This window comes from Coregonus lavaretus, assembly GCF_964263955.1.
Source record: "Coregonus lavaretus genome assembly, chromosome: 17".
NCBI classification, from domain to species: Eukaryota; Metazoa; Chordata; class Actinopteri; order Salmoniformes; family Salmonidae; genus Coregonus; species Coregonus lavaretus.
This window is the reverse complement of record NC_140004.1, coordinates 41518343-41533080: the sequence shown is the minus strand read 5'-3', so window position 1 is coordinate 41533080 and position 14738 is coordinate 41518343. Positions and strand designations below refer to the sequence as shown.

The 14738-nt window shown below is 46.6% G+C and overlaps 1 protein-coding gene across 4 annotated transcripts in view; it reads left to right on the top strand.

Moving 5' to 3' along the window:
* Positions 1-14738, top strand: part of taok3a (TAO kinase 3a) — a 131987-nt gene that overhangs the window by 86763 nt on the left and 30486 nt on the right. For all 4 annotated transcript variants that reach the window (XM_084181336.1, XM_084181338.1, XM_084181337.1 and 1 more), the window contains 3 exons: positions 315-396; positions 9901-10059; positions 13332-13526. In XM_084181336.1, the coding sequence (XP_084037462.1) occupies positions 315-396; positions 9901-10059; positions 13332-13526 (436 nt within the window). The remainder of the gene's footprint in view (positions 1-314; positions 397-9900; positions 10060-13331; positions 13527-14738) is intronic.

Below are 14738 nucleotides of genomic sequence, written 5' to 3'. Positions count from 1 at the left end.
ACTTTGACAGATGAAGGTTGAAAGTGACAGCTATTGTCTTTATGCCCGTTTCTCCCAGAGCTAAGACTAGTACAACGTTTAGGAAACTATGTAGACTGTATGATGTACCCATGCAAAGAGTTTGAAGATGGACTTTCAATAACACTGACAAACACAGTGAATAGCTATAGAAGCACGGCTTGGCCCTTACTCTGGTTTGAAAGGTGGGAAAGATGTTGACTACTATTGCCTTTTGTGCCTGGCGTAATCATTGTTGTGTTCTGTTTTCTTCCGTCCCTCCGCTCCACCTCTCCACTCCTCTATCTTTCTACAAGGTCGGACCCCTTCCGGAGCTTTGTTGACTGCTGCCTCCTCAAAATTCCTCAGGACAGACCCTCGTCTGGGGAGCTGCTGCGAGTGAGTGCACTTCCTGTTATCTCTGACAGAGGCTGTCACCTCACTTCCTGTGTCAGTCTCTTAAAGACCATCTGGTCGTGTGCGTCCTAAATGGTACCCTATTCCCTACATAGTGCACTACTTTTGACCAGAGCCCTATAGATAGTAGTGCACTACGTAGGGAATAGGGTGCCATTTGGGACACAACCGATGACTCACTGCCTCCCACAGCTCTAGAGAAAATATGAATAAAAGATTCCACAGCGGTTATTCCACACACACAAACACACACTGGTTCGACAGGGGTTAGGGTTTTGTTGTTCAGTGTTTTTGAACGTTTATTTATTTATTTATTTATTTATTTATTTTGCTGTGCTACACCTCGTGTTAGAGGTTGATAAGGCGTCATGTGTAAGCTTGCCTGTATGTGGACTCACTCTAAACATTCTGACCAAATCCCCTTGACACCCAATGAAAGCTGTAGTCAGACTGCCCGCCCACATAGACCCCCATAGAGTTACACTACAAGTGCACAGTCACACGGTCTTTGTCATTTGTACGTCCTGATCTGCCAATCCACTGTGTTCATCTGTGTTCATTGTGTGTTTGTGTTAATTTGCGTGCTGTCAACAGATGCTTTCCTTTCAGGTTCCACTTCCACTGAGTGAGAAAATTACAGACGCACAAATATCATATCCCCCCCCCCACCAAAAAATGCTAATCTCCCCTGTTATTGTGATGGTGAGAGGTTAGCATGTCTTAGGGGTATGGTATTTGTGCGTCTGTAACTTTCTCACTCAACATTATTCACGATTCATTCAGGATTATCCGTAATCATGGAAGCATCCACATTAACGTAGAAGTGTTTAGAAACATATTATATTCTTATTTACTATAAAAGTGACTCCAAAATGACACAATACAATATTTACCATTCATTTCTATTGGGAATAAAATAATCTGAAACATAACCAAAAAAAAACAGCAAATGAATCCAACATATATGTAGAGTTGCAAGCTTTATGTAGTCATTGCGTGCTGTGATTATGGGACAAATACTAAACTTTTTACTACTTTAATACACATATACAGTGAGGGAAAAAAGTATTTGATCCCCTGCTGATTTTGTACGTTTGCACACTGACAAAGAAATGATCAGTCTATCATTTTAATGGTAGGTTTATTTGAACAGTGAGAGACAGAATAACAACAAAGAAATCCAGAAAAAAGCATGTCAAAAATGTTATAAATTGATTTGCATTTTAATGAGGGAAATACATATTTGACCCCCTCTCAATCAGAAAGATTTCTGGCTCCCAGGTGTCTTTTATACAGGTAACGAGCTGAGATTAGGAGCACACTCTTAAAGGGAGTGCTCCTAATCTCAGTTTGTTACCTGTATAAAAGACACCTGTCCACAGAAGCAATCAATCAATCAGATTCCAAACTCTCCACCATGGCCAAGACCAAAGAGCTCTCCAAGGATGTCAGGGACAAGATTGTAGACCTACACAAGGCTGGAATGGGCTACAAGACCATCGCCAAGCAGCTTGGTGAGAAGGTGACAACAGTTGGTGCGATTATTCGCAAATGGAAGAAACACAAAATAACTGTCAATCTCCCTCGGCCTGGGGCTCCATGCAAGATCTCACCTCATGGAGTTGCAATGATCATGAGAACGGTGAGGAATCAGCCCAGAACTACACAGGAGGATGTTGTCAATGATCTCAAGGCAGCTGGGACCACAGTTACCAAGAAAACATTTGGTAACACACTACGCCGTGAAGGACTGAAATCCTGCAGCACCCGCAAGGTCCCCATGCTCAAGAAATAACATATACAGGCCCGTCTGAAGTTTGCCAATGAACATCTGAATGATTCAGAGGAGAACTGGGTGAAAGTGTTGTGGTCAGATGAGACCAATATCGAGCTCTTTGGCATCAACTCAACTCGCCGTGTTTGGAGGAGGAGGAATGCTGCCTATGACCTCAAGAACACCATCCCCACCGTCAAACATGGAGGTGGAAACATTATGCTTTGGGGGTGTTTTTCTGCTAAGGGGACAGGACAACTTCACCGCATCAAAGGGACGATGGACGGGGCCATGTACCGTCAATTCTTGGGTGAGAACCTCCTTCCCTCAGCCAGGGCATTGAAAATGGGTCATGGATGGGTATTCCAGCATGACAATGACCCAAAACACACGGCCAAGGCAACAAAGGAGTGGCTCAAGAAGAAGCACATTAAGGTGCTGGAGTGGCCTAGCCAGTCTCCAGACCTTAATCCCATAGAAAATCTGTGGAGGGAGCTGAAGGTTCGAGTTGCCAAACGTCAGGCTCGAAACCTTAATGACTTGGAGAAGATCTGCAAAGAGGAGTGGGACAAAATCCCTCCTGAGATGTGTGCAAACCTGGTGGCCAACTACAAGAACCGTCTGACCTTTGTGATTGCCAACAAGGGTTTTGCCACCAAGTACTAAGTCATGTTTTGCAGAGGGGTCAAATACTTATTTCCCTCATTAAAATGCAAATCAATTTATAACATTTTTGACATGCGTTTTTCTGGATTTTTGTTTTGTTATTCTGTCTCTCACTGTTCAAATAAACCTACCATTAAAAATTATAGACTGATCATGTCTTTGTCAGTGGGCAAACGTACAAAATCAGCAGTGGATCAAATACTTTTTTCCCTCACTGTAAGTGAATTTGTCCCAATAATTTTGGTCCCCTAAAATGGGGGGACTATGTAGAAAAAGTGCTGTAATTTCTAAACGGTTCACCCGATATGAATGAAAATACCCTCAAATTAAAGCTGACAGTCTGCACCAAAGTGCTGGAGTACAGAGCCAAAACAACAAAAAATGTGACACTCTCCCAATACTTTTGGAGCTCACTGTAGATCTAAAAAGACTCTTCCCATACTCCTTCACTCCTACACCCATCCAAAACTACACTACCACACTTTGGAGAATCACAAGGTTGGGTGCATGTGTCGAAAAATATGGGAGTTACATTTTGGGGGTTGGGGGGAAGGAGGAAAAGGAAACGGTCCGACTACATTTATGGTCCCCAATATTGGGGTTTTATTTATTTTTTAATTCGGAGGGTATACTCAGAAGATTAGTTCTATCGCTCCCCCCCCCCGCCTTGTAAAAGTATTCAATTGATTTAATTGTCATTTTATGTCAACATTCTACACAAAATACTCTGTCAATGTACATTTTACATTTTAGTCATTTAGCAGATGCTCTTGTCCAGAGAGTGCATACATTTTGTTTTTGTTCTTTTTTGTTTTTTCATACTGGCCCCCTGTGGGAATCGAACCCACAACCCTAGCGTTGCAAACGCCATGCTCTACCAACTGAGCTACACGGGATCATTTAATGTTACATTCTCTACCATAAGCCGCCTCAACGTCGTTTTAGAGAAATTGGCAGTACGTCCAGCCGGCCTCACAACAGCAGACCATGTGTAACCACGCCAGCCCAGGACCTCCACATCTGGCTTCGTCACCTGCGGAATCGTCTGAGACCAGCCACCCAGACAGCTGATGAAACGGAGGAGCGTTTATGTCTGTAATAAAGCCCTTTTGTGGGGAAAAACTAATTCTGATTGGCTGGGCCTGGCTCTCCAGTGGGTGGGCCTGGCTCCCTAGTGGGTGAGCCTATGCCCTCCCATGGCTGCGGCCCGTCCCAGTCTTGTGAAATCCATAGATTAGGGCCTAATGAATTTATTTCAATTGACTGATTTCCTTATATGAACTGTAACTAAGTAAAGTCGTTGAAATTGTTGCATGTTGCGTTTATATTTTTGTTCAGTGTTGGTGTGTGTATATAAATGCACTGAGTGTACAAAACATTAGGAACACCTGCTCTTTCTTTGACATAGACTGACCAGGTGAATCCAGGTGAAAGCTATGATAATCCCTTATTGATGTCACTTGTTAAATCCACTTCAATCAGTGTAGATGAAGGGGAGGAGACAGGTTAAAGAAGGATTTTTAATCCTTGAGACAATTGAGACATGGATTGTGCATGTGTGCCATTCAGAGGGTGAATGGGCAAGACCAAAATATTTAAGTGACTTTGAAGGGGGTATGGTAGTAGGTGCCAGGCGCACCGGTTTGTGTCAAGAACTGCAACGCTGCAGGGTTTTTCACACTCAACAGTTTCCCATGTGTATCAAGAATGGTCCACCACCCAAAGGACATCCAGCCAACTTTTATTTTTTATTTTTTATTTCACCTTTATTTAACCAGGTAAGCCAGTTGAGAACAGGTTCTCATTTACAACTGCGACCTGGCCAAGATAAAGCAAAGTAGTGCAATAAAAACAACACAGAGTTACATATGGGGTAAAAAAAAAAAACATAAAGTCAGAAATACAACAGAAAATATATATACAGTGTGTGCAAATGTAGCAAGTTATGGAGGTAAGGCAATAAATAGGCTATAGTGCAGAATAATTACAATAGTATTAACACTGGAATGCTAGATGTGCAAGAGATTATGTGCAAATAGAGATACTGGGGTGCAAAAGAGCAAAATAAATAACAATATAGGGATGAGGTAGTTGGGTGGGCTAATTTCGGATGGGCTGTGTACAGGTGCAGTGATCGGTAAGGTGCTCTGACAACTGATGCTTAAAGTTATTGAGGGAGATAAGAGTCTCCAGCTTCAGAGATTTTTGCAATTCGTTCCAGTCATTGGCAGCAGAGAACTGGAAGGAATGGCGGCCAAAGGAGGTGTTGGCTTTGGGAATGACCAGTGAGATATACCTGCTGGAGCGCAGACTACGGGTGGGTGCTGCTATGGTGACCAATGAGCTAAGATAAGGCGGGGATTTGCCTAGCAGTGATTTATAGATGGCCTGGAGCCAGTGGGTTTGACGACGAACATGTAGTGAGGACCAGCCAACAAGAGCGTACAGGTCACAGTGGTGGGTAGTGTATGGGGCTTTGGAGACAAAACGGATGGCACTGTGATAGACTACATCCAATTTGCTGAGTAGAGTGTTGGAGGCTATTTTGTAAATTACATCGCCGAAGTCAAGGATCGGTAGGATAGTCAGTTTTACGAGGGCATGTTTGGCAGCATGAGTGAAGGAGGCTTTATTGCGAAATAGGAAGCCGATTCTAGATTTAACTTTGGATTGGAGATTCTTTATGTGAGTCTGGAAGTTGAGTTTACAGTCTAACCAGACACCTAGGTATTTGTAGTTGTCCACATACTCTAGGTCAGACCCGTCGAGAGTGGTGATTCTAGTCGGGTGGGCGGGTGCCAGCAGCGTTCGATTGAAAAGCATGCATTTAGTTTTACTAGTGTTTAAGAGCAGTTGGAGGCTACTGAAGGATTGTTGTATGGCATTGAAGCTCGTTTGGAGGTTTGTTAACACAGTGTCCAATGAAGGGCCAGATGTATACAAAATGGTGTCGTCTGCGTAGAGGTGGATCTGAGAGTCACCAGCAGCAAGAGCGACATCATTGATATACACGGAGAAAAGTGTCGGCCCAAGAATTGAACCCTGTGGCACCCCCATAGAGACTGCCATAGGTCCAGACAACTTGACACAACTGTGGGAACCATTAAAGTCAACATGGGCCAGCATCCCTGTGTAACGCTTTCGACACCGTGTAGAGTCCATGCCCCGACGAATTGAGGCTGTTCTGAGGGCAAAAGGGGGAGGGGGGGGGGTGCAACTCAATATTAGGAAGGTGTTCTTAATGTTTTGTACACTCAGTGTATATCTCTCCTTTTCCCTCTCTCTCCATCTCTTTCCCTTATTTTCTCTCTCTTATCTCCCTCTCTCCCTGCCCCCTGGTCCGTGGGAGCTCTCAATCTCTGTCACTCACTCATTCAGTCTCTGTCACTCACTCGTTCAGTCCCTCTCTCTGTCCGTTTGTTTGAAAAACTGGAAAATGTGTCATCTCTGTTTCCAGAGTATGATGTCATCAGTGTGCTGCTGAAGGAGAGAGTGCATTACACTACATTACCCCAGCCAGCCAGTATCTGTCAGATAGAAGGAAGGAAGCAGGAAGATGAACACACACACACAGGCGTTTCAGACCCCAAGTGGTTGCATACATTACATTTCCACGCCATTTAGCAAATATATTTTTCATGAGTGTGTGTGGGTGGGAGCCGGCTTGAGCCTTTTGGGGCCCTAAGCGAGAATTGGTTGGTGGGCCCCCTACCTCGCAGCAAAACATTTTAGTTGTCCGCCTCTTGACGGTGGAGAGAACTATTTAACTTTTAAAGTTCATTTCCTGCAATTCTGCTCATTTTGCAATGGGGCAGAGAGAATAAATGTGCCGTTTTTAAAGGTAACTTCCTGCATTCTACCCGTTTTGTAATGAGTTATGCCATGTCAATATGATATCTGAGTGAGAATGACTAACTGGGGGCGGGGCTACCGCTTCCCACATGTCCTCTAGTCTATAGGATGGATTCCTGGTAAACCTAGATAGGAACTCGATCTAGATGGGAACTCTATCTAGGTTGAATAACCCACAGGCGCCCTCTAGTGACAAATGGACAATAGAGATTTTTCAAATAGATATTCTTTCAGATAATCACATGTATTTATATATATCATGGAGTTATTGATATCTGAAATTTCTCGCGACCCCAACCATGTGAAAAAAAAAGTATGTATTTAACAGCCAATGTTTACTTTTTTATTTGGGGCTATTTCTGATTGTCTTAACTCACCATCACATACTTTTAATGTGGGGCTATGACAGTCAATTGCAAATTAGTCTGACATCATGTATCTTATCTCACCACCGCTAATGTCGCGTGTCGCGTTGGAGATTCTCAAAGTCGGGGGGGGGGGCGTGGTCGACAGTGCGCACCTCATCTCTGCTGTCACATCCAACCTGGATCGATATTTGGTTTTAATGCAGACGAGAGCACTGAATCCAGCTTCACACAGATATGAGCTGGCGAAGGGTACCATGAGTTTTATGGTGCTTTCAAGACAACTGGGAACTTTGAAAGATATGAGGTGAAATCATGACGTCAGTGATCTTAAGGTTGGAAAGTTGGAGCTCTAGAAAGAGGCCCAAGTTCCTGAGTTGGAATTCCGAGTTGGATGACCGTTCAAAACTATTTTTCCCAGTCAGAGCTGTTTTTTTTTTCTCTAGAGTTCCCCGTTGTCTTGAACGCACTGACGTCGGAATTCTGAGACTTCAGAGTTCACAGTTCACAGTTGTTTTGAACACGGCATGGTATTCCCGATAGGGTATTCCCTTTGAGTCATGAACTAAAACTCCTCCGTAGTGTGCCGTGAATGTATTCAGTCACATAACCGCTCGATCAGCTGTTCGATTTCACTTACCGGCATGTCAACTGAGCCAGGATCACAGTCAAACGGATTGGGAAGTAGGTCCCAAAGTGCTCTTCCAAGCGTTGGAGGTGATCAGTCATCACTCGTGTGGGACACTTACTGATGCTGTTTTCTGTTAGAAACATGCACAGCAGAGGGAAGGGGGCATGGATCTCTTTTGAAAGACTCTCTCTCCAATAATAATTATTTCCTCTGAATCCACTGATTCGGTCACTCATCTGTAGAATGTTTTGTATTTCCCCTGCATGCTTGCGTTCAGTTCGTTAGTTTACCAAATATGTCTGTTACATAGGCAAGGAGACACATTTTATTTTCATTACACAGTCAATCAATCAATCAAATGTATTTATAAAGCCTTTTTTCATCAGCAGATGTCACAAAGTGCTATACAGAAATCCAGCCTAAAACCCCAAACAGCAAGCAATGCAGATGTAGAAGCACGGTGGCTAGGAAAAACTCCCTAGAAAGGCAGGAACCTAGGAAGAAACCTAGAGAGGAACCAGGCTCTGAGGGGTGGCCAGTCCTCTTCTGGCTGTGCTGGGTGAAGATTATAAGAGTGGCCATTTAAGGCCAGATGGTTCTTCAAGATGTTCAAACGTTCATAGATGTCCAGCAGGGTCAAATGATAATCAGTGGTTGTAGAGGGTGCAACAGGTCAGTACCTCAGGAGTAAATGTCAGTTGGCTTTTCATAGTCGAGCATTCAGAGGTCGAGACAGCAGGTGCGGTAGAGAGAGAGCGGATCGAAAACAGCAGGTCCGGGACAAGGTAGCACGTCCGGTGAACAGGTCAGGGTTCCCTAGCCGCAGGCAGAACAGTTTTAAACTGGAGCAGCAGCACGACCAGGTGGACTGTGGACAGCCAAGAGTCATCAGGCCAGGTAGTCCGGAGGCATGGTCCTAGGGCTCAGGTCCTCCGGGAGGGGAGGGAGAGAGGGAGAGAATTAGAGGGAGCATACTTCAATTCACACAGGACACCAGATAAGACAGGAGAATTACACCAGATATAACAGACTGACCCTAGCCCCTCGGCACATAGACTATTGCAGCATAGATACTGGAGACTGAGACAGGGGTGGGTCAACAGTTCTTCTCTCAATGTGAAAAATCTTTCCAACACTCTCCCTCTAAACCTCCAAGCATCGGTGTGAAATAGAGCGTTGCCCACTGAAGTCAGGTCAATACCCCGGTGAGGACGACGAGCATGCAGATGAGCTTCCTTGAGATGGTTTCTGATAGTTTGTGCAGAAATTATTCGGTTGTGCAAACCCACAGTGTCATCAGCTATCCGGGTGGCTGGTCTCAGATGATCCCGCAGGTGAAGAAGCCGGATGTGGAGGTCCTGGGCTGGCGTGGTTACACGTGGTCTGCAGTTGTGAGGCCGGTTGGACGCACTGCCAAATTCTCTAAAACGACGTCGGAGGCGGCTTATGGTAGAGAAATGAACATTACATTTTCTGGCAACAGCTCTGGTGGACATTCTTATAGTCAGCATGCCAATTGCACGTTCCCTCAAAATGTTGAGACATCTCTGTGGCATTGTGTTGTGTTACAAAACTGCACTTTGTGCACCTGTATAATGATCATGCTGTTTAAGCAGCTTCTTGATATGCCAAACCTGTCAGGTGGATGGATTATCTTGGCAAATGAGAAATGCTCACAAACAAGGATGTAAGCAAATTTGTGTACAAACTTGAGAGAAAGAAGCTTTTTGTGCATGTGGAAAATTTCGGGGATCTTTTATTTCAACTCATGATATAGATATGAGTTTCTGTGCCTCTGCCTCCCCACATTGTTTTCACCATATCAATTGTGGCTGCTAATATCAAAGTCTCTGCAATAGTGTGTGGTTTCATAGCGTAGCAGGCCTAGCCATTCACGTGGGAATAATTCAAGTGCAACGGTCAAGTACCGCCTTTTCCCATGATCTAAGCGCGCTCTCTGGTTGAATTTGATCTTTTAGATTTAAATCATTTTCATTTAAATTTAAGGTTAACCACATTAAAATGATTATGAGATACAAAGACAATATTATAATATATATACTTTATATGTTTTGATATTATTATAAAAAAGAATGTCTTCAGGGTTTTGGAAATTCTCCCGCGACCCCATTTTCATATCAGGTGACCCCTAGTTTGGGAACCGCTGCTCTAACCTGTAACCTCTCTTTTCTCCCCAGCATGACTTTGTACGTCGGGAGCGCCCCCCGCGGGTCCTTATGGATCTGATCCAGAGGACCAAGGACGCGGTGAGGGAGCTGGACAACCTGCAGTACCGTAAGATGAAGAAGATCCTCTATCAGGAAAAACACATGGGGGAGAGCCTGGAGGAGGAGGAGGTGAGGATGGAAGGGGGGAGCCAGGAGGAGGAGAGGATGGGAGGGGGGAGCCAGGAGGAGGTGAGGATGGAAGGGGGGAGCCAGGAGGAGGTGAGGATGGAAGGGGGGAGCCAGGAGGAGGAGAGGATGGGAGGGGGGAGCCAGGAGGAGGTGAGGATGGAAGGGGGGAGCCAGGAGGAGGTGAGGATGGGAGTGGGGAGCCAGGAGGAGGAGAGGATGGGAGGGGGAGCCAGGAGGAGGTGAGGATGGGAGTGGGGAGCCAGGAGGAGGAGAGGATGGGAGGGGGGGAGCCAGGAGGAGGAGAGGATGGGAGGGGGGAGCCAGGAGGAGGAGAGGATAGAGGAAGGACAGAGACAGGAGGAGGAGGAGGAAGTACATCCACTATAACCACTACTATTCTTACTTTACTATGAAACATGTCAGTAGGATGTGTACACAATTGATTACATGAATAGAATAAGAAACCATGCCATTGTGTGTCCGGGTGGATAACCCTCTGGAGTCAACTGAACTCCTGTTTTGGTCTGGCACAAATGGAATGGGTGTCCCAGAGGTCAACAAAGGTTGACCTGGAGAAGACACATGTCCTCCTGTTCACCTGACTTGAACTAGGGCAAAGGAACACTGATACAGAGTCGTGAGACCCTGTCATCTAGCCCTGCGTCTCAGTTCTCCACCCATTTTTTTTTGCCCATGCTTATTAAGCTCTTTATGGACATTATATAAATAAACACATTTCCAGACATTCTGTTTTTGATTTCCCTGTGCTGGGTTTGTGTTTGTGCCACAAGCTCTGTTTTGTATGGCACACTCAAGCATGCTGATTCTGTTAGGACCGACAGACACAGACCGACAGACACAGACCGACAGACACCCACAGACCGACAGACACCCACAGACCGACAGACACCCACAGACCGACAGACACCCACAGACCGACAGACACCCACAGACCGACAGACACCCACAGACCGACAGACACCCACAGACCGACAGACACCCACAGACAGACAGACACCCACCCACAGACAGACAGACAGACACCCACAGACCGACAGACAGACACCCACAGACCGACAGACAGACACCCACAGACCGACAGACAGACACCCACAGACCGACAGACAGACACCCACAGACCGACAGACAGACACCCACAGACCGACAGACAGACAGACAGACACCGACAGACACCGACAGACACCGACAGACAGACAGACACCGACAGACAGACAGACACCGACAGACAGACAGACACCGACAGACACCGACAGACAGACAGACACAGACTCCGACAGACAGACACAGACTCCGACAGACAGACAGACAGACAGACAGACAGACAGACAGACAGACAGACAGACAGACAGACAGACACAGACAGACAGACAGACAGACACCGACAGACAGACAGACACCGACAGACAGACAGACACCGACCGACAGACAGACACCGACCGACAGACAGACACCGACAGACAGACAGACAGACACCGACAGACACCGACCGACAGACAGACACCGACCGACAGACAGACACCGACAGACAGACAGACAGACACCGACAGACAGACACCGACCGACAGACAGACACCGACCGACAGACAGACACCGACCGACAGACAGACAGACACCGACCGACAGACAGACAGACACCGACCGACAGACAGACAGACACCGACCGACAGACAGACACCGACCGACAGACAGACATACACCGACCGACAGACAGACAGACAGACACCGACCGACAGACAGACAGACACCGACAGACAGACAGACACCGACAGACAGACACCGACCGACAGACAGACACCGACCGACAGACAGACACCGACCGACAGACAGACAGACACCGACCGACAGACAGACACCGACCGACAGACAGACAGACACCGACCGACAGACAGACAGACACCGACCGACAGACAGACAGACACCGACAGACAGACAGACACCGACCGACAGACAGACAGACACCGACCGACCGACAGACAGACAGACAGACAGACAGACACCGACCGACAGACAGACAGACAGACACCGACCGACAGAGAGACACCGACCGACAGAGAGACACCGACCGACAGAGAGACACCGACCGACAGAGAGACACCGACCCACAGAGAGACACCGACCCACAGAGACACAGAGACACAGAGACAGGCACAGACTGACACACACAGACTGACACACACAGACTGACAGACTGACACACACAGACTGACAGACTGACACACACAGACTGACAGACTGACACACACAGACTGACACACACAGACTGACACACACAGACTGACACACACAGACTGACAGACTGACACACACAGACTGACACACACAGACTGACACAGACTGACACTGACAGACACTGACAGACACAGAAACACACAGAGAGACAGACAGCGAGAGACACACAGACAGCGAGAGACACACAGACAGCGAGAGACACACAGACAGCGAGAGACACACAGACAGCGAGAGACACACAGACAGCGAGAGACACACAGACAGCGAGAGACACACAGACAGCGAGAGACACACAGACAGAGAGAGCCACACAGACAGAGAGAGCCACACAGACAGAGAGAGCCACACAGACAGAGAGAGCCACACAGACAGAGAGAGCCACACAGACAGAGAGAGCCACACAGACAGAGAGAGCCACACAGACAGAGAGAGCCACACAGACAGAGAGAGCCACACAGACAGAGAGAGCCACACAGACAGAGAGAGCCACACAGACAGAGAGAGCCACACAGACAGAGAGAGCCACACAGACAGAGAGAGCCACACAGACAGAGAGAGCCACACAGACAGAGAGAGCCACACAGACAGAGAGAGCCACACAGACAGAGAGAGCCACACTGACAGAGAGAGCCACACAGACAGAGAGAGACACACAGACATACGCAGACAGAGACATACACAGACAGACACAGAGACACACAGACACACAGACAGACAGACACACAGACAGACAGACATGACTGGAGGACTGACATCGATACGGTCTGTCTGTCTGTGTGAATCAAATGGTGGTTAATAGGCTATTTAGCATGACTTTGACTATGTTGCCCTCTTGATGGCAGGACATTATTTCTGCTATATCAAGGTCACTCCAAGTTTAATGAGGCTATTTGGAAACCCATATTTACAGTTGAGGGGAGGGAAGGGGTGAGGGTTGTGTGTGTGTGTGTGCGTTTCCAACAGTGTGTGTATACTGATTTCTCTCTCTCTCTCTCTCTCTCTCCCCCCCCCCCCCCCTCCAGGACTGTGAGCAGGCCAGCTGTAAGACGAACAGCCTGGGCAGTAACCACTCCATCCCCAGCACCTCAGTCAGTACAGGAAGTCAGAGCAGCAGCGTCAACAGCATGCAGGAGGTCCTAGACGAGAGCTGCTCCGACGTGACCATGATGCACCACGACTATGACAGCAGCTTAGAGTCCTCCGCACACACCAAAAAGGTATTACTGACAGAGGGAGACATACACACACACACACCAAGATGCTACACACTGTAGCGCCTAGAAGAAAACTAGCACTATCAGTGTCCCTCCAGCAAGTCACCCACTACCCACGTCTTCAAGAATGACACCAACAAACATGAACACACACACATCAAGAAGACTCATCTAGCCCCTCAGTCTCTAGCCAGCCATCCAGCAACCACCTACACCAAACTTCAACCCACGTCCTCAAGAATGACAGCTCTCAGGGCTGTATAAAGGGTCATACACAGAAGTGAAATGTGTACACTCCAACCCGCACCCAAATAATGACACACACCAAACAGAACCAACCTCGCCGAGGTAATCATATAATCATACTATATTAACCTAAACAAACCTAACACCCTTCGAAAACACTGACGCCATGGAAACCAAAGATACAGTTGAAGTTGGAAGTTTACATACACCTTAGCCAAATACATTTAAACTCAGTTTTTTACAATTCCTGACATTTAGTCCTAGTAAAAATTCCCTGTCTTAGGTCAGTTAGGATCACCACTTTATTTTAAGAATGTAAAATGTCAGAATAATTGTAGAGAGAATGATTTATTTAAGCTTCTATTTATTTCATCACATTCCCAGTGGGTCAGAAGTTTACATACACTCAATTAGTATTTGGTAGCATTGCCTTTAAATTGTTTAACATGGGTCAAACATTTTGGGTAGCCTTCCACAAGCTTCCCACAATAAGTTTGGGTGACTTTTGGCCCATTCCTCCTGACAGAGCTGGTGTAACTGAGTCAGGTTTGTAGGCCTCCTTGCTCGCCCACGCTTTTTCAGTTCTGTCCACACATTTTCTATAGGATTGAGGTCAGGGCTTTGTGATGGCCACTCCAATACCTTGACTTTGTTGTCCTTAAGCCATTTTGCCACAACTTTGGAAGTATGCTTGGGGTCATTGTCCATTTGGAAGACACATTTGCGACCAAGCTTTAACTTCCTGACTTATGTCTTGAGATGTTGCTTCAATATATCCAAATAATTTTCCTTCCTCATGATGCCATCTATTTTGTGAAGTGCACCAGTCCCTCCTGCAGCAAAGCACCCCCACAGCATGATGCTGCCACCCCCGTGCTTCACAGTTGGGATGGTGTTCTTCGGCTTGCAAGCCTTCCCCCTTTTTCCTCCAAACATAACGATGGTCATTATGGCCAAACAGTTCTATAT